We start from the raw sequence: 19,025 nt of genomic DNA, 5'->3' as shown, positions 1-19,025 counted from the left end.
ACTGATCTCCTTTGGAAAACACTTGGAGATGTACTGATGAAAAATGCTTAGATAGGAAGCCGGTATTGTTATAAGGAATATTTCAGCTATGTAAAACCTGCTGTCTTGGTGCCAGCTTTCAGCTCTATTTGGCTGTAAACACCGTCTAATTTCAGCCTTATGAATCAGAGGCACAGATTGCAATGAAATTAACTGGAGATCTCAGTTGTCATGGTACACAGCCCTCTCCTCTGTCTCTGTCGTCTTACTCTTTTGAAGACAGAAATATAAAATAATGTACTACAATGGGAGCCATTAAAGCACCAGGGTAACCTAGATTGTGTAGAAATTGTCAAAGAACCATCATATTAGTAGAATTTCTGATTCTATTACCGTAATTGATTTAGGAAATAATTCTCTGTGCTCTGCTGAAAAATCTCTCTCTCTAACCAAAGGAACAAGAGTTAAGAGGATTTGTTACTGATCTGATTAGGAGTATGGTCCAGAACAAATGAACAAAAGTCATGGCAAACCTGTACTGTCCCTGTACTATTTATAAGATTACACAGTAACCTGACATTAATCCATTCTGTTGTCTGAAGTAGCATGAATTCAGTAGAGTCTGTCCAGCCAATTTTATGTAGTGCCATGGATTGCCAATTCACCCAAGACTGTGTTCCCAGGAGAGGAGGAAAAGTATAGAATATTCTACAGTGGTGGTAAGGTGAAAAGCAAAGAACCCAGCTAAATGAATCTTTGTTCTCCTGCCATATTTGCCTTCACTCTCCTATTTCTGCAGAAGAAAACCATTTTACAAAGCCAAAATGGGACCAGTTACCCTAGTATAAATCCAGAGAAACCCCAATAGACAGGTTACTTTGGTTTATAATAGTATAAGTGAGCATTATGCCCTTTTGGCCAGGACTTTCTTAGTATGTGTTAGTACAGCACCTAGCACAATGAACTCATCCTCACTATGGCCTGTACAACTGCAATATAAACAAACAATAACAGAAACAAGCTGGATCAAAAGGAATAAAATCCACTGTGTCCGTAAGGGGTTATAGCCAAGGTTCCCTCTAATTTTTTTCCATCCATGGGCAGAATAAATTTTTAGGTGCAGCAAAGAATATGGGGATGTGCACAACTAGTAGAAACACATGCTGCTGGCTGTGGGTACTGTGCTAATCTGCTGGGTGGCACCTGAACGTCTCCTGGGTGGTAGTCCAAGCACCCAGCTTAGAGGGAACCCTGCTTATAGCTATCACTCCCTCTTCCACTGCTTTGAAAACAGAGCTCTAAATCTTGCTTCAATCCTTATTTCCGTGGGTATGTCCACACTACAAAATAAAGTTGAATTTATCAAAGTCAAATTTGTAAAACTCGATTTTATAAAGTCAAAGTTGGATGTCTGCACCTGCCCACAAAGCTGACTCAGTGTGTCCCCACTAATCACCAAAGTTCGACTGTTGCAGCAGTGCATTGTGGGAACCCATCCCACAGTTCCGTGAGCCCCGTTGCATTCTGGGTTTTTTCACCGCTGCTTATTTGTCATCTGCATCATGGAACTTTTAACCAAATGTACCCTGATAGCACCCACTGTCATCATCCCAGACTGCACTGCTCTCATTCCCCTCCCTTTGAAAACAGTCTATTTTCAGAAGGAAATTAGGAAAAGTGGGAAATCCCAGAGGGCATTGGTGTCCAGAGGTTAGCAGCACTCAGAAGAGAAGGAAAGACAGAATGCCTCACTTTCTAGTGGTCAGGCTCTCTTCCCCCATTGAAAATCATGTGAACAGGCACCAGGTGAAAGAATACCTTCAATCCCATAGTGGATTAAAGCCAGATCCCATGCAGGAGGTGAGGGAGGGAATGCCAGAGGGTTCAGGTGTGTAGTAAAGTAACTGCCTGTGTGCAAGAGGGAGCACCCACAAGCTCCCTTTGAAGTGCAGGGAGCTGTCAGTCCCACGTTAGGGTGTCTGGTCTCCAGGTGCCTGTTCTCCCAGTGTCTGTGCCACGTGAACCAGAACCTCAGTGGTCCCCTGAGGAAAGAGCTAGCTGAGAGTGAGAGCCTCCTGAGAGAACTCTACGGTAGCCAAACAGATCAGTAAAGGTGCTCAGGCTACAATAATCCAAGAACACTTCAGGAAACCTGTAAATTTATGTGCGTGCAGGCGGGGTGGGCATCTGTTGTCCCCACTCCAGAGTTATTGAGCCTGTGAATAGCAAGGATACCTTTCCCTGTTCTGATTGTGCCATGCTAACAGGAACCTCAGTGGTCCCCTGGGGAAAGAACGCCTTCCACAGTGCAGGGCAGCGAGTCAGAGCTGTCAGTCCCACATATTATGGTGTCTGTTCTCCAGGGGTCTGTTTTCCCCCCTGTGAAATGCAGCAAACAGGACACCGCAGAGACTGTGTGGCTCCCCCAAGCCACGCTCTTTGGGAAGCAGGGGTGGAAGTGGGGGGGTGGATGGCCCACAATGCAGCTTTGGCCAGGGCTGGCCCCTCAAACCTTTGGAGACGGGCTGCAGAGAGGCTCCTGTTAGCATGGTACAGGCATCAGACATCTCCCCACAGCAACAGCCAGCCCCTGAAAATCTTTCCCGCCTTTGGAACCTTCACCATGCACGACACAGGACAGTATGGTCTGCACTGCACCACAGCCATGTGTTCTTATTGGGTGCGGGGCTAGCCACGTGGGCATGCTTGGGTGGCATGGTGCCTGTGGCGGCGGGGGGCTGCCCCTGAACAAATGTGACCCGCATAAAAGAAGTTTCTGAGCCCCTCATACAAGCATGTTCCTCACAGCCAAGCTGCCACAGGGGCTAGCCTACAAGACGAACTGGGACACTGGTTCTCCTGATGGCTCCATGCTGGAGCTCTGTAAAGTAGCTAGGTGCAATCGACATGCTGATCGTAAAGAAATGAATTCAAAATGCTGGGCTTCCTGTTTCCTATTTCCTGCTCACCTGAGCTGTGTCTACACGTGCACGCTACTTCGAAGTAGCGGCACCAACTTCGAAATAGCGCCCGTTGCGGCTACACGCGTCGGGCGCTATTTCGAAGTTAACTTCGACGTTAGGCGGCGAGACGTCGAAGTCGCTAACCTCATGAGGGGATCGGAATAGCGCCCTACTTCGACGTTCAACGTCGAAGTAGGGACCGTGTAGACGATCCGCGTCCCGCAACGTCGAAATTGCTGGGTCCTCCATGGCGGCCATCAGCTGGGGGGTTGAGAGATGCTCTCTCTCCAGCCCCTGCGGGGCTCTATGGTCACCGTGGGCAGCAGCCCTTAGCCCAGGGCTTCTGGCTGCTTCTGCGGCAGCTGGGGATCTATGCTGCAGGCACAGGGTCTGCAACCAGTTGTCAGCTCTGTGTATCTTGTGTTGTTTAGTGCAACTGTGTCTGGGAGGGGCCCTTTAAGGGAGCGGCTTGCTGTTGAGTCCGCCCTGTGACCCTGTCTGCAGCTGTGCCTGGCACCCTTATTTCGATGTGTGCTATTTTGGCGTGTAGACGTACCCTCGCAGCGCCTATTTCGATGTGGTGCCGCGCAACGTCGAAGTTGAACATCGACGTTGCCAGCCCTGGAGGACGTGTAGACGTTATTCATCGAAATAGCCTATTTCGATGTTGCTACATCGAAATAAGCTATTTCGATGTTGGCTTCACGTCTAGACGTAGCCCTGGAGCGACAACCTGAAAGGACACCTCGAGGGGCATTGTGGGACAGTTTCTGGGCTAATAAAATCAATTTTAACCCTGGTTAATCGACAGTTTTAGCTCGACATTGCGCATTCGATTTTTTGAGTAACTTCATTGGGAAGTCAGCAGCGCTGAAGTCAGCATTACAGCCAATTCAAATAGACTTACTGAGCCTTGGGGTGTAGATGGAGAGTTTTTAAAATCATCCATAGAACCTTAAATTCGACTTTAATCTCCTAGTGTTGGCCAGGCCTGTCTCTAAATCTCCAGATTAAACGATTTGTGAAATAATGTAAGTTCTTTTCTCTCATGTAGCTGATTTTTAAAGCACGATGTTCACTATGGCCTAGCTTTTCGAAAGAGCTCAGTACCCCCTTAGCACAGAGACAAGGGTTCAGGTTTGCAAAAGAACTTCGCCCAGTGGGTACAGAACTCTTATGAGATTCTGAATTTCAGCTGCTGGGTGGTGAATACTGAGCTCATTTGAAAATTTGGCCTTGTATGCCATAACTAATCGTAAACTATCACCTTTCATTCTGCTGACATCAACTCTTTTTTATTCATAGGCGCAACCTGGTGGAGGGCATTACCACGAGGTATCTGAAACAATGTACCTATCACAAGAAGAAAGATCCCTTTTGCCCTGTGTTTGAGCTGGGACACATTGTGAAGGAATCAGGCCAAAATTTTCATGCCTTAGCCCATAAGGTACACAGATTTTAGTTGTTGATTCTTTCAGTCATGAGAATACCCTAAGTATGTACCTAGCTGACACGTCTCCTCCAGCTCTAAGTGCAGGCTACAGGGAAATATGGTCTAATCTACAAGAGAGTAACCAGGATTAGCAGAACATTTTGTGCTCATGTTAACAGTGATTGTGTACATTTGCCACGTTGATGATCCCAAGTGGCTATAAGGTTGTTTGAGAACAAATAAGGAGAGGTTTTTTTTGGTCTCCACCCACCTCATCCTGTTTGGCTTTTGGACGGGGAAGCTCATCACTGCTTTTGTTCAGGCTTTTCTTGCTTCCTTACTGTGTCTTGTTAATGTTTCCCTTTCCACCTCCACGAGAGCCCATGCCTGCTTTGCACACAAGCCACCTGTCCGCATGTTAGCTCTTACACTGGTGAAGGAGAAGAGGTGAAATGTGTTACTATGCAGCTGTGTTGATCTTGCTCAGTAGATTAGAGGGAAAATGAACTCATTAATCCAGCTGTATCTAATCTGCCCCCATCCCCAGCTTCCTCTCTCTTTCCCAACCACAAGAATCTGGTGTGTTCTCTCCACCACAGGCCTGGCCTGATAGCCTCATGATTAGGAGCCCATCAGATACGCAGCTGTGAAAAACACATCATGGACCATGAAATCAGGTCTATCCCTCTTTCCTTCCCTGCAAATCTGGTCTTTTGAGTGCTTTTACCCTGTACTATACAGGTGTCGTAGTAGATTGGTGTGGAGCTACTCTATAGAAACTAAGCCACTCCACACTGGACAGGGAAAGATGGAAGGAGATAGTGAGGGAGGCATCAGACACCAATGGGTACTGAGCCTATGCTTGAGGATGATGATGATGATGTTGATACAGATTTCATGGGAGACACCAGTGTTTCTTAAATTGGGGATCCTGACCCAAAAGAGAGTTGCAGGGGGTCACAGTATTGCCACCCTTCCTTCTGCATTGACTTCAGATCTTGGTGGCTGAAGAGCAGTGGCTGTTGGCTGGGTGCTCAGTTCTAATGTCAGCCCCCCACATCAGCTATACAGAAGTCAAGGTGGCAATACCATACTATGCCGACCTTATTTCTGTGCTGCTGCTGGTGGGGTGCTGCCTTCAGAGGTGCTCTCCTGCTGCCCTGCTCTGAATGCAGGGCCACCAGCAGCAGCAGCACAGAAGTAATAGTAGCTATACTACAAGCTGCCCATGCCACAATAACCCTCACCCGCAAACACACAAACACTCACAATTTCTTTTTGGGTCAGGACACTTGCAGTTAAACCACCATGAAATTTCAGATTTAACTAACTGAAATAATGAAATTTATGATCTTTTAAAATCCCATGACCATGAAATTGATCAAAATGAACAGTGAATATGGCAGAACCTTACTCATGAGCGACGGTTGAATCCCATAGTAGTGGGCTATTAGCTATTGATTAACTGAACTAGCTAAAAAAGAAAAACACTAGTTAAACACTATTTACTGTATGTGCAGAAACTGGTCTATACATGAAGACACTATACTTCCCTGTTTCCATTCTTTTTATTTGTTATTGTATTTCAAATATCAGCCAATGATAACCGATTGAGAGATTAATCTTTTCATTCTGATTGGCCAGCCCTGTTTAAGGGGTTCCAAGTTTAACACTCTTTTATCCAAGAAGAAATGTCCCTAGGGAAGAGCATGAGCTTGCAAATTTTAGGGGATTTTTGGATGTAGGCTTCTGGCTTGGGCCTCTCTCTAATAATCACCTAGTGAAAGTCCCTTCTCCTCTCACAAATGCACACAGGGTGCAATCGCGTTAGGCTTTGCCATCAATCCTGCAGCCCCAGGCCTTAGTTGGCAAGGGGCATAGCTGCTTCTAGATACAGGTGACTGAACAAACAGGAGGCAGTGTTGCAAGTGCTGCAATACTATGTAGATGGCAATAGACACTACAGCTAGCAAGCTCCTATATTGAAGATCACGACTTCCCAAGGAAAATCTTGCTCTGCTCTTTCCAAATGGAGCAGCATGATATTGGGGGAGGACAGGAAGGCTCTGCTATGAAATGAAGCTAGCATATTAACAGTGTCATGCAAAGAGCCAGATGGCTGCAAAGTGGCGTCCTGGGTGGAGAAAGAGAAAGACAAGTCCTGCCAATTTGTGTGTGTCATGGATGAATCTGGTCCCTCAGTAGCATCTTTGCAGGCAGCTGTGGAGTGAATTTATGGGGATGAAAAGAGCCTCCCATTACAAATGAAAGAGCTAACAAAACAGCATTGTCCAGAGCACAAATTCTGGCATGATATTAATGTGGGTATTTCTTGTCTTTTTGCTGCCTCTGCAATAGGGCGGGGTTGTTGGTATCACCATAGACTGGGATTGTGACCTTGACTGGCCCGTGACATACTGTAAGCCTGTTTATCAGTTTCACGGACTTTACAACGATGACAATAATGTCTCACCAGGCTTCAACTTCAGGTGAGCTGGTCCTATTACCTTCTGCTCAACCTTCATAAGTAGTACCTTTCATCCCAAAGGATCTCCAAGCACATTACAGGTGCTATGAAAGGCTGGATACTCCCTCCACTGCTAAAATAAATGTCACCCTTGTGTGAGCAAAGTGCAGCCATTCACTTTAGAACAGGAAGTGAAAAGTAACTTGCAATGCCCCCACCGCCCTTTAATCAGCCTTCCTTCCCCTCTGTCCTCTCACACAGCCATGCACTCACTCCAGACTCCCAGCTCTAAGCCACTGCAAAATCCTCCCAGGGTCACCTGTATGCCCCAAATTATTAGTTATGTTTCAATCACAACACTGTACTCATGTGTCTCCTTCGCTGAAATGGGTTAGCAGATACCGCTATAGCAATACAGGGCTACAGCTGGCACTGCACTTCATGGTAACATCAAGCTCTTACAGAGGACTTTGCATTGTGAGAGCTCACAAGACAGGAGGCCAGTATTATTACTGCCCCTCTGTTATGACAGGTAAGGTGGCTGGATCAAACTCATATGACGCTGATACCCTTTGTGCCAGGCTCGAAAGTCTAGAGCAGGGAGCTAAGCCAACTCCATGAGACAATAGTCACATGTTCAGGCTGAGTGCAGGGCAGCAGGTTTGCGCTCTGACCTTCCCTCCCCACCGGATTTCGTGATACCATGCCAGCAGGTGCTGCTGAGAGTGGTCAGTGCTCCCTCTGTGGGCTGAGGAGGAGCAGACGTATGCTAGCCTTTAAATTAGGGGTTCCCAGCTCAGAAACTAGGATATTGGGTGGGCTGCAAAAAGAGACAACACAAAGTTGGTGGGTTACCTTATTAATATGTTCCATATGTAGTGAGGTCACAAATTTATTCACAGCACATATTGTCAAGAGCACGTTATTTGGGAACAGTAAGAGAGAGGTAGCCGTGTTAGTCTGTACTCCAACAAAACAAACCAGCAGAAGTGTAGCACTTTAAAGACAATCAAAATGATTTATTCAGTGATGAGTTTTTGTGGGATGGACCCGTGAGTTAGGCCAAACTTTCCTAAAACCAGCCAGGTATCTTCTAATTTGGTACCATAGTGACTCGACCCTTCGTCCCTTCACCCATTAGTGATATAGGATTCTCAGCCAAATGCCTCTTCCTAGGCTGTCTAACTATAGATTTGAAATACTCACCCATTATTTGTTTATTCATTTCTTTAGATTTACATAATAGTAGCAAAGGAAAGTTCTATACACCGTAATGCTTAATTATTCTTCCCAAAACAACATAATACACCCCATAGCATTGAACAAATGTTCAACCAGGCGTAAATAACTTCATCTTATCTCAGCCAGCTATGAAATTTTCAGCTGAATATTTTCAGTTCATTCATTTACTTTGATTTGATAGAGTAATAAATAAGTATCAGGCTGTTATCTAGCATGTTTCCTCAGCTCTTATCCTCAAAGCACTTTACAAAGGATGTTGTTGTTATTAGGCCCATTTTCCAGATGGGGAAAACCAAGGCACAAAGCAGGTCTGTGACTTGCCCTAGGTCATGCAGCAGGGCAAGGGTTCTTTCAAGGGCATGTCCCGTCCTCTGTCCCCTTGTTCATAGAAGTTCTAATTCCTCTGTTTTCTTAGAGGTTTATATTAGTTTGGTTTATTTTTTGTTTTCTAAAGACTGTGAAAGGCCATTTAACATATTATCTGTCTGACTGGAAAGGTATGCGAAATACTACAGAGAGAATGGAACTGACTACAGGACTTTGTACAAGGTGTTTGGAATCCGGTTTGACATTCTGGTGAATGGAAAGGTAACATCCAGTGTGAATTCATTTTAATTCATAGATTTCTCATCATCTTAGCTCTTAAATTCCCTGCCTTTTCATGTGTTGTCATATAATCCACTCCTCTATATGAACTTCATGCCTATCAGGGCCTTAGACTCAGAATATGTCTTCACTGCAGGGAAGATTGACCCGGTCAGAGTCAATCTTCTGGGGTTTAATTTTGCATGCATAGTAGGGAGGCACAACATCGAACTGTCTGGGGTCGACAGTCACCTTGTACTCAATATTATGAGGAGTAAGGAAGGTCAATGGGAGAGTTTCTCCTGTAAGCCCCCTCTGTGAGGACAGCCTGGTAACTTGATCGTAGATATGTCAATTCTAGCTATGCCATTGCCATAGCTACAATTGAGTACCTACAATAGATTTTAATGTCTGGTGCAGACCTGGTCTCAAAGGATGAATGAGAATCAGGATGGTGCATATGCTATTTCTGTATATCACTGGAGTTTATTTACTGAAGTAGAGAGGTTGATTTGTTTCAACGAACTTTGCATGGATGGATAAGTTTTCTCCTGGAGTCCTAGGTGCTTCCTACTGTCACAGAGCTCTGTCTTGAGATGCAAGTTAATAGATAAATTGCCAGTAAATAGCACTCAGGAATATATAGCATAGTTCCTGCTTTTGTAGAGCCAGTAAAACTTTCTTCCAGATAGTGTTGTCTGATTTACACCAGCTCTTTATACTTTCCACAAAGGCTGCTGAGCACTGCTAGTCATTTTCTAAGGGTGGTGTTTAAAGATAGTAGGCCACAGTCACTGCTAAACTAATGGTTTAGTCAATCGGAAACCAATTATTGTGAGCTGATGGTCTTGTCTTTTACTGGTACTCACATCCCAGAATCACCACTAAATTGGTATAGGTGGCACTCCGATTGGCAGTCTTCGTGCAGACACTAAGATGAGTGTGGAGATAGACTTCCCCTTGTCACTGGAAACTGGTTTCTTTGGGTCATGAGTAGTTGAGGAGCATTATGGAAGTATCATAAGGAAAGTGCTTGTTGGACCTGCCCGTGCTATTCCTGACTCTAGTTGCATGGACAGAAATCCCAGAGCATTCAGTTCACAAAAGAAAATAATAGCTTGATATCTAAAATGCCCAGTCACTCCACCTGCTTCTCTAGAAGAGCGTTCACAGCTCCTGCAGGCCTTTGAGAGGGAGTGAACTCCTCTAGTGGTGGTCGTGGCAAGACTCCATAGTAGGGTCATCCCTAGCCCTACTTTTGTCACTATTTCCTTCCCCCTGCTGGATTCTTCTGCTTCATTATGATATCCTGCCTGTTTTCTCTGGTTTTATTCAGGCAGGCAAATTTGACATCATCCCAACAATGACCACAATAGGCTCTGGAATTGGTATATTTGGAGTGGTGAGTATTGACCTCTCCAGCCTGCATGTAAATGTGCAAATTATTCTGCTTGCATGCAGCAGTGAAGTACAAGGGACCCTGAGGTACAGCAAAATACGAGCTCCACATAGGCATCTGCCTGTCCTTTTGCGTGTGAGAAATGCAAAATGAAGAGGGAAGAAGTTTCCTTGCAGTAGAGCCCATCTAGCTCCAGATCGTCGATATAAACAAAGCACGGTGCAGTGGGGACTTATGTTAGATGGTTTGCTCATCAGCGTGGGCTTCCATATTTGCTGGGGGAAGGGAGGGATAGTGGTTAGTGCATTGGCCTTGTAAACTCAGGGCTGTGAGGTCAATCCTCGAGGGGGGCTCTCAAAGGTCTTGGGGCAGGTTAGAAAAACAAAATCTGTCAGGGATGGCGCTAGGTCCTGCTGTGAGGGCAGGGGACTGGGCTCAAGGTCCCTTCCAGTTATATGAGCTAGGATATGACTCAGTCAGGTGAGGGAAGGTCAGGCCTAGTTCATATTTTTCATGGGAGATGTCCATACAAAGTGCTGGAGCAAATATTTCGGCTGCTAGGTGGCGATCTTCCTTTTTCATATGTAGTTGAACCAATACCCCAGCATGGTTTCCAGAGGTGAGCTCTGTCTTTAAGGAGAGATGCCACAGTGGGATCTCAGCAGTTGGTGGCCTGGCGGTTGGTGGTTGCATGGCACTAGACTCATCATATTAACCAAATTCCCATATAAGTAATTACATTCTGCATACTTTAGTGCCCACACTTGAATCCTATATGTGTAATTTCTGTCCTAAGCTAAGGTGTGCCTGAGTGCACTATTAAACAGTTGTCATGTTCCCCAGCCAAAGTGGATGAAGCGGGAGCTGTTCATAAAGTGCTTTGGGATGAATGGTATGTTATAGGCATAGGAGACTGATGCAGATTTCTGGTTTAGAGAATCTAATATTTGAGGTGCTGCCCTAACCACAGTTTGGTTTCTGTGTGGTGCTTTGTCTGATTTAAGGCATCTTTGGTGTGTGACCTGCTTCTGCTGCACTTTCTCCCAAAACGGGATTATTACAAACAGAGGAAATTCAAATGTACAGAAACGAAGCCTTCCAAGTCTGTAAGTAACAATTCATTCCTCTTTTACCTGAGATTGCAGAGGGCAGGAGGCATTTCTATATATGTATGGCTATCGTCTGAAGAAGTGGGTCTGTCCCACGAAAGCTCACTGAATAAATTATTTTGCTAGTCTTTAAAGTGCTACTTAACTGCTTTTTGTTTTGATAGTATATAGGCTAGCACGGCTCCCTCTGTTACTATACATGTATGTGTGTTCGTGTATAGAGATTATACAACAAATTTGTCTGATTGTATATTAAATATATAGAGGAGAGCAGCTAGACCGGGGTAGCCAAAGAGTTAGACGCTAAAAGCCAAAATAACTGTGGCTAAAGTGCAAAGAGCCACATATTCTATATTTATTTTTATCTATCTGTACAGATAACATATATAAAGACATAGCTAGATAGATAAAATGGCTCAACTCCCCTACCCACCCCAGGATCCCGGCACCCCAGGATCCCTGCTCTAACCCAATACCCTTCTCCTCAGCCAGAGGCCCCCAGCTTCCTGCTCTAACCCTAAATCTTCCCCTCCCCAAGAGCTGGGCACCCTCCCCCTGCCCGCTCTAACCCAATGCCTGGGATTCACCAGAGCCACTGCCACCACCGCAGCAGCCACATGCTTACGCCTCCAGCTGCTGGGGTGTGTGTGAAGAGTGGCTCTGAGTAGTCCGCACATGCAGTTCCAAGCAGGAGCCACGTTTCAGTGAGCAAAGAGCCACATGTGGCTTCAGGGTTGCAGGCTGGTCACCCCTGAGCTAGGCACTTCCTTGCCTGGATTGGTAGACTCTAGTGATTGTCAAATCCACCCCACTGAACAGAGACTAGAACCCATAATCTTCAGCTCTGAAGTTGCAAGGCCCTTCTATGACAAGAATTTCCATTAGCTACTTGCTCAATCTGCCAGTGGTCTAATCACCAAAGAGTGATATGGGCATGAGCCTGCAGGGAGAGGTTTTCAAAAGCAGTCAGTGTGTGAGTAAAGTTAGCTCACACAGGCGGCATGGCAAGACTCCCATTAGCATCAGTGGGCACAAACAAGGCCAGCACGGAGTGCCTTTAAAAGACCCACCTTAGAAAAACATCATAATATTGCAACACCGCAAATCCTGGGCTATGAGCTGTCAATTTCCATTCAACTGAACAGCTGTTCCGGAAACTAATGTCAATGAACACTATGCACTCAGATTGCCTAGGTGGGTTCAAAAGTCTTAGTCCTTATGTCTGATGATCCACACTCATAGTCCTGAGGTTGAGTTGAGGTTAAATCCTTTGCTCCATCTACAGTGCATAAAGGACAAGAGCTGATTTGCAGAAAGAGTTTATTTGTGGGTGTTTTAAAATAATATCCTTTTGAGATCTGGGGTAGTCCTAAGTCCCAGAGCCTACACTTACTAATCTTTCTAGGCTACCTGTTAACACAAGCCTACTCAAATTTCCAAAGGGTGGGTGGGGGGGAAATGTTCCATGTACAAATGCTCTAAGCATGGCCTGACATATTGAGACCAAATGGCTCGTGGTTACTGTTGCACAACACAGAGGGGTCTTTATCACTAATGCCATTGTGTGGTAATCCCAGAAGGAATAATTGTTGCATTTGATTTGGACTAGACAATATCACAGGAAAAAGAAGAGACTTCTCCTTCACCCATGTGCAATCTGCAGAACAACATGACAGGCTCTCAGTGAAACGTAAGTGGCCTCCACTGTCTAAGTTAGATTCACCACTGAAAGTTGATGGACTCATACCATTTGACCCAACGATGACTTTGGGCCTCCTGGTTTCACACCAGGCTTGAGAAAGATGCTGTTAAGTTAACAGAGAACTGAGGAGATCAACAAGTGAGAGATTGAAATGGGGTTGCAGATATGCCTTAAGGTTGATTATAGCAATCGATAAGGACCAGGAGGACCATGAGCTGTCTTGAGTGTAACTCTGGCAAATCAGCTGAAGTACAGCTTAGCCCAGAGATGTGCCTCCTGGGGAGATGCTGGGCAAGAAGACCCACACTGGAGATGGTGGGGATGACTTTCTGAACCTGTCTCTCTTTTTGGCAGGGCTTGCACTGAAAGAAGAACCTGCTTCCTCTTCAGATGTTTTTTCACTGCCCCCCAGTTCCTCAGGCTGTTAATGATCACACAACAACTCACCATTTTGTATCTTAGAATGAGTCTTGCTTGCTGTTTCAGCAAACAATATTTGTCAGGATAGGCACACATACCTTCATGAGCCCCCTAAAACGGGAGTGGAAGGCTGGTGGACTGAAAGATGACAGTTGGTTCTGATTTAGTCATGGGTACAGGCACTGATGAGTGGTAACTAAACTATTCTGGCATGGGGGAATCACCCCTGACTTCACTCCAAGAAAAGAGGTGCATGAAGCCCCATTAAATTAAAGCACAGAGGAAATTTTTCATTGTGGCTTTTTTTTTTTTTTTTTTTTTTTTTTAAAAAAAAGCCCTCTCGAGTGTTACTATCTCTGGGCCATGCACAGTAAGAATATAAGAACATAAGAATGGCCCTACTGGGTCAGACCAAAGGTCCATCTAGCTCAGTGTGCTGTCTGCTGACAGTGGCCAATGCCAGATGCCCCACAAGGAGTGAACAGAACAGGTAATCATCAAGTGATCCCTCTTTAGTCATCCAGTTCCAGCCTCTGGCAGACAGAGGCTAGGGGACACCATTCCTACCCATCTTGGCTAATAGCCATTGATGGACCTAATCTCCATGAATGTATCTAGTTCTTTTTAGAATCCTGTTAAAGTTCTGCGCTTCACAACATCCTCCCGCAAGGAGTTCCACAGGCCAAACGTGGGCTGTGTGAAGAAAAACTTGCAGCACACACATCACACCCAGCCACTTACCTCAAAGGGCCTGTAACTGTGCCTTCTTCACCTGGAGAACTACCACACAAAACTCCGTTAGCTGCTTCCTGTTCACAAGCTCAGAGAGACAGAGTGAAAGAGAGAGAGAGAGAGAGAGAGAGGTTAGGCCAAACTGAATGCTGAGTCTAAAGCAAACATGGGGAGACCCAAACAGTACTGATAACATCCCACTCTTGACCCGGGTGTTGGCATTACCTGGTAAATGTGATAAGACACACACCTGGAGAGGCTAATGAGATCACAGCAGACAGTTTTATTTCCATCTCTAGACAGTTTGTGGTCTATCAAATGCACAGAGGCTGTGCAGAGCTATGTTCTGGATTAGCCTAAACTTTGCCTGATTGGTAGGGACTTTCTTAGTCCTAGCTAAGCCAGCGCCCAGCAGAGGCTGCACTGTTCTTCCTCTTGGTCAATTAGTGCAATTATCTGTGGTGGGGAAATGGTTATTTTGTAATAATGTATTTTATTAAAAATAAACCTTTAGTTTTTCTATTAAGTCACCTTTCTATGCCAGTGCTTGTCCTTGGGGGAACACGTAGATACAGGGTGCTGGCAGGCACTGAAGAATTCCATATTCTCAGGAAGGCTGGACATACACCTCTCCTCCTCTGGCTTAAAGAATGAGACCATAAGCAAATCCTGTGCCAGAGCCAGAGCTGCCTGTAGACAGGGAGGATATGCCAACCCATCATTTTGGCTCAGCATGACCCACCTTGCAGCTCTCTGCTCACTTTTTCCTCATGCTGAACATGAAAGGCTGTTCCCCCTAAGCTGTGCTGCCATCTGGCTTCCTATTATGCTCTGCCCAGGGGCTCAAGGCAGCAGTGGGGCTGGGGCTGGGGCTGGGCCTGCTCCTACACAGAGCTGCTGCATTCAGCAGAGGAGAACCCCTCCCCATTGGCCCTGGCACCAATGTGCCAGGGATGCCCAAGCCCCAACCTCTTGACCCCTGCACAAGCCCCTGAGGACCCTCCTGCACTGCAAAACCCTCATCCCTGACTCCACCCCAAAGCTCAAACTCCCAGCCCAGAGCTCATAATCCCTCCTGCACCCCAGCCCAGCAGCCCACCTTCTGTACCCTAAAACCCACATCCCTGGCCACACCCTAGAGCCTGCATCCCCTAGCTGGAGCCCTCATACTCCTGCGCCATGGCCCTGAGCCCCGTCCCACTCCTGCCACATGAATGTTATGTGCACCAATATGAAGGCGATGTGTCATACCTCCTCCATGTAAGAAAATTCATTCACCTCAAGGGTGCAAAAACTAAGAGGGAACCCTGATGCTTGGAGTCTGTCCTTAAAGTGTCTCGCCCTGTTTAATTTTATTTCTCCTTCCAGCTTGTTTGGCGCACTCAGGGAGAAATTCTGCCTGAATCACTTAATGGTTATTTTCCCTCTGCATATCATCTTCACACATGGATAACCTATTTTTGTTCAAATGACATAATGATTAATAATACTTTGCAATCCTTAGCTGCGTCTACACGTGCACGCTACTTCGAAGTAGCGGCAGTAACTTCGAAATAGCGCCCGTCACGTCTACACGTGTTGGGCGCTATTTCGAAGTTGAAATCGACGTTAGGCGGCGAGACGTCGAAGTCGCTAACCCCATGAGGGGATGGGAATAGCGCCCTACTTCGACGTTCAACATCGAAGTAGGGACGTGTAGACGATCCGCGTCCCGCAACATCGAAATAGCGGGGTCCTCCATGGCGGCCATCAGCTGGGGGGTTGAGAGATACTCTCTCTCCAGCCCTTGCGGGGCTCTGTGGTCACCGTGGGCAGCAGCCCTTAGCCCAGGGCTTCTGGCTGCTGCTGCTGCAGCTGGGGATCCATGCTGCATGCACAGGGTCTGCAACCAGTTGTCTGCTCTGTGGATCTTGTGTTGTTTAGTGCAACTGTGTCTGGGAGGGGCCCTTTAAGGGAGCGGCTGGCTGTTGAGTCCGCCCTGTGACCCTGTCTGCAGCTGTGCCTGGCATCCCTATTTCGATGTGTGCTACTTTGACGTGTAGACGTTCCCTTGCTGCGCCTATTTCGATGTTGGGCTGAGCAATGTCGAAGTTGAACATCGACGTTGCTGGCCCTGGAGGACGTGTAGACGTTATTCATCGAAATAGACTATTTCGATGTCGCAACATCGAAATAAGCCATTTCGATGTTGGCTGCACGTGTAGACGTAGCCCTTTTGTCCAAGGAGCTCAGACCATTTCTCACAAAGCGAACTAGTTAAGCTTTATATCACTTCTGTGAGGGTAGTAAAGAATTTTTAGGCATCACATCATTTTCCATGGAAATGCAGCCATCTCTGCAACGAAACATGAGCTATTTATCAGAGTACAGCAACGCTACACTACAGGATAGGGCAGGATGAGAGGGAGACCCATGTAACATTTGTAACAGCAGGAGGAATTTAGTTAGCAGGTCTCATGGCAAACGACTCATTAACAAGGATCCATTTCTCCCTCATTTGTCCGTAAAAGTTACGTCAGCTTTCCAACTATTCTATACAGATTGAACAATTTTCTACCACTTGTAATAACCATCTTTGTACATTATAGCCCTTTAAATCAGTGTCTAGACTGTGGGGGCTATTTCAGGGTATGGTGGTATCCCAAAATAGCTGCCCACATCTATGCAATGCGCCAGTTGGTGCAAAACCGTTTTCGAGATAACAGGTGAGCTATTCCAGCATCCCTGTATACCTCATCACATACAGAGTACAGGGATGCCTTGAAACAGGGCCTTATTTTGACATGTGGTGCCATTTAGACAGCACCACATGCCAAAATATCCTATTTCGAAATCTACTCAAAACAAGGTACACAGTTTGCCTAGCACAAATTGCATGGCTTATGTCAAGCTTAAGGTGCTATGTAGACATAGCCTAACAGAGCTGATGAGAAGAAAGTTCATATCCTCTATTAACTGGACTCTATTAAGGTTAAGAGGCACAGGAAGAGAGAATAGGTCTCTGGCTCTGAGGTGAGCAGAAGTACTCGCAAGCAGTGTGCAGCAATGAATTTGCCAGTCATTAATCAGCAGGATTGTATATGGTAACACAGTCTGACTTTAGACACCTTATTCTGCAGGTTACAAAAATCCTGCCAGTGCTGCACACTATTTAGTGATTCAGTGCCTATGTGATCACTTCCTGGATACTGTGTTACACCAATGCAATGAGTTTCAAATGCTATAGCATTGTACTAACTCAGCCATGTACTGAAAGAACAGATCATTTTGGCAGCAGTCACCACGCACATCTGTGCCATAATCATACAAAGTTGGTTAGCAGCCTCATCCCAGCTCTGTTTGAGAAAAGCACAAGTGCATCACACTTTTTTCTGGGTGGTTTTTCAAGCAACAAATACGCTGAAGCAATAACTGTAGCATTGTTCCCCTTGTAGTGGCAGCGTAGAACCAGCAGATGGAACTAACAGACCATTTGATAGCCTTTGAATTAAAAGGCCGCATAGGAAAAAGCACAAGCACAGAAATAAATGTGTTCACACAACCTCTTGTGCCAGTTTAACTAAATCAATCCTTAAGGTAAACCCATTGAAAGCTGTGTTTAGAGAAACTGATAGTTGCTGGCTTCTTGGTATTTTAACTTTTGAGCCTCTAATAAGTGAGTTGGGGGCAGGATTTGTATTTTTTTTAAAGGCAGAATAAAGGATTTGGAAACATCAGTACTGCCAATTCTAAATACTCAAGACTCAGGGGACACACACGCAAACATCCTCCCGCCCCTCACCCTGAAATTATAAGCGCGTCTTTACAATTATTCTATTTTAAAATATACACATTGAATTCTTTTTATTTGCTGTCTGGTTTTGGAGGCATTTGGGGGCATATTTTCAAGCCTTTGGCAATGAACCACATGGGCTAGAAACTTTCCTTTCCTTTTACCAAAGGACAGCTGAGGTACTCAGGTACTTGTCCCACAGAGAGGGGCTTTTAGTTGAATACCAATTCCCATGAGGCTCATAATAATATCACGAGAGTTAGCAACTGTTTTATTATAGATCTTTTCGCTCCATTGAGATGTAAAAAAAGCCTGTAACATCTCCAAGGCTAGGCCTGGTGGATGGCATACACTATGTGGGCATATAGCATGGGAAATAAGGCCAAATGAGCACTCATAGAATCACTAGCTCTTGGGTTCATTCAGTCTAGGCAAGTAGGTCTTCGGTGTAGCTCTTACATTTCAGTGTTGTCTTCTCACACATCTGTCCTGCTGCTTTTACATTACTTTTTGTGCAAAAATAGCACATCCATGAAAAGAGGTCTTGCTGATTTACATTCTTCTGTCCAACTGGAGCTCCTTTGTCTCCCAAGTGTTCATTTGGATGCGATAGTGAATCAGAGTCACAGCCTGGGAAAATGCCTCTGAAATGACTGGTGAACATCTGAGAAGAAAACTGTCTTTTGATTGTGCCTGCTTTTCTCTCCTGCGAAAGGTAAATAAGAAGAGTCCAAGTGCTATTGTGGGGGATCTGGGTAGCTCAGTGGAGCCCACTACAGTTACTGGATGTATATAATATGAGACCATAGACTGCGGCAGGGAAGATACAGCCCCATGGGACAGATCCCACCTGTAAAGCCTTTAATCTGGCCTGTAGTCTGCCCACATGGCTGTGGAGTAGGGAGAGCTGCATGTACTATCCCCCATCCCCAGCAAAATTGCTCAACTCCTATTGGCTGGAAATCAGCCAATAAGAGCTGAGAGATTTTGCTGCAGGCAGGGATAGCATGCAAAGAAGTGCCCCCTCTCCCAACCAAAATTATTGCCCACTGCTGCCATAGATTATTTTTGTTGTGGGAAGGAGAGGCAGTGGAAGTGTGTAAATTGTGGGAGATGGATTTCAGAATGGACCTTCTGGTCTCTCCCTCTGATTTACTTAAACTTCAAGCTTGACCTATTCTCACTGCAGAGGGCGGGAAGTATTTTCCTCTATTTGGTGCATT

The 19,025-nt window shown here is 45.7% G+C and overlaps 1 protein-coding gene across 1 annotated transcript in view; it reads left to right on the top strand.

The window, feature by feature from the left end:
• P2RX1 (purinergic receptor P2X 1) overlaps positions 1–14,556 on the top strand; it is a 33,196-nt gene extending 18,640 nt beyond the window's left edge. The window contains exons 7-13 of the mRNA XM_075013831.1: positions 4,248–4,389; positions 6,733–6,863; positions 8,581–8,671; positions 10,005–10,070; positions 11,072–11,173; positions 12,786–12,866; positions 13,233–14,556. Coding sequence (XP_074869932.1) covers positions 4,248–4,389; positions 6,733–6,863; positions 8,581–8,671; positions 10,005–10,070; positions 11,072–11,173; positions 12,786–12,863 — 610 coding nt within the window. The 3' untranslated portion in view covers positions 12,864–12,866; positions 13,233–14,556. The remainder of the gene's footprint in view (positions 1–4,247; positions 4,390–6,732; positions 6,864–8,580; positions 8,672–10,004; positions 10,071–11,071; positions 11,174–12,785; positions 12,867–13,232) is intronic.
• Positions 14,557–19,025: the final 4,469 nt, after the last annotated feature.

Source organism: Carettochelys insculpta, chromosome 19 (genome assembly GCF_033958435.1).
Source record: "Carettochelys insculpta isolate YL-2023 chromosome 19, ASM3395843v1, whole genome shotgun sequence".
Lineage (NCBI taxonomy): Eukaryota > Metazoa > Chordata > Testudines > Carettochelyidae > Carettochelys > Carettochelys insculpta.
This window is presented reverse-complemented; position numbering and strand designations above follow the sequence as displayed.